General features: G+C 31.7%; 1 protein-coding gene across 1 annotated transcript in view; it reads right to left on the reverse strand.

The window, feature by feature from the left end:
- Window positions 1-909: 909 nt before the first annotated feature.
- The window catches only part of LOC145182759 (uncharacterized), a gene marked incomplete at its 3' end in the record, with an annotated part of 8,252 nt that continues 8,005 nt past the window's right edge, over window positions 910-1,156 (reverse strand). The window contains exon 3 of the mRNA XM_080057993.2: window positions 910-1,156. This exon is cut by the window's right edge and continues 687 nt beyond it. Within this exon, the coding sequence (XP_079914119.2) occupies window positions 910-1,156 (247 nt within the window).

A 1,156-nucleotide genomic window follows, 5' to 3' on the forward strand; every position in this document is an offset into this window, starting at 1 on the left:
GTGTTTCACTGTTTTCGCAGTGAAGCGAGGTGAAAGTTCTTGCTTTGATGGTCTTCTTACATACTGTTTTCCATCAGAATTAAATAAATTAATCTTAGTTTCATCACTCCACAAAATATTACGCCATTTTTTGGTCATATCTGGTCCCCGCCAAGCAATATGAATTTTTGCAAAAATTTTTCTTTTCATAATGTTCTTTCTACCAAGTAATGGTACTTTCCTCGGAGTTCGAGCTGGCAACTTACTTTCTAAAAGCCTTCTTCTAACTGTCCAAACACTAATATTTTCATTAATTTCATTTAAAATTTTTGTTGCTGGCTTGAATGGGTCTTTTTTTGAAATAATTGTAATGTGATCATCCGTACGCTGACACGTTTTGCGTGGTCTTCCTCTATTCTCACGTGATTTTTCTGGTTTTAAGGCATTTGTAACTTTATTTTGAGAACATCCCATCGTAACTGAAATTTCCTTGTAAGTTTTTCCTTGTTTTCTTAAATTTCTAATAAGTTTTCTTTCTATCGCTGTGCAATGTTTTCCTCGTCCCATTTTATATCTAATTCTAATTCAATACAAATATGAAATGTTATTATTTTATATAAGTTGTATAAATATTGACCTTACCTTTATATCAACAACAAATAAAAATAATAAAATGTTTTTAATCTTACAGCAAACAGGTTAAAATAAGCACACACCTATTATTTTGCTCCACCAAATTTGTAGGTTAAATATATAAATAGGGTATTCCCCTCATAAATTTGTAAGAAATTGGAAATATACTGCTCTCTGTTATAATAAAATAAGCATAGCTTGTGTAGCAATCAGTTCCTAGATGTCACTTTATAAAATATACTGTAAAATGTCAATTTAAGTGAAATTTATTATTCACACCTATTATTTTGCTCGCCACTGTACATGAAAAAAACTTTCTCTTTCATCGCTTTTCCAATAGAACAAGTATGTATCTAAATCTTCAATTTCTTCTTGAGAAAACTTGGTCTCGCTGGTGTGGAAGAAAACTCGGCACTTTGTTAGTAGAACAGTGCTAAGTTCGTTGGTGTACAATGACAAAGTCTTTAACCAATCGTTGAATAAGTGAGTGTTTTCTGGTGCAAAAATGTGCCAATATTGGGTTGAATCGTATACGGCCATTTGC

This window comes from Hydra viridissima, unplaced genomic scaffold (genome assembly GCF_058129835.1).
Source record: "Hydra viridissima isolate aposymbiotic clone 2 unplaced genomic scaffold, HvirCarnegie_v1 scaffold_17, whole genome shotgun sequence".
Lineage (NCBI taxonomy): Eukaryota > Metazoa > Cnidaria > Hydrozoa > Anthoathecata > Hydridae > Hydra > Hydra viridissima.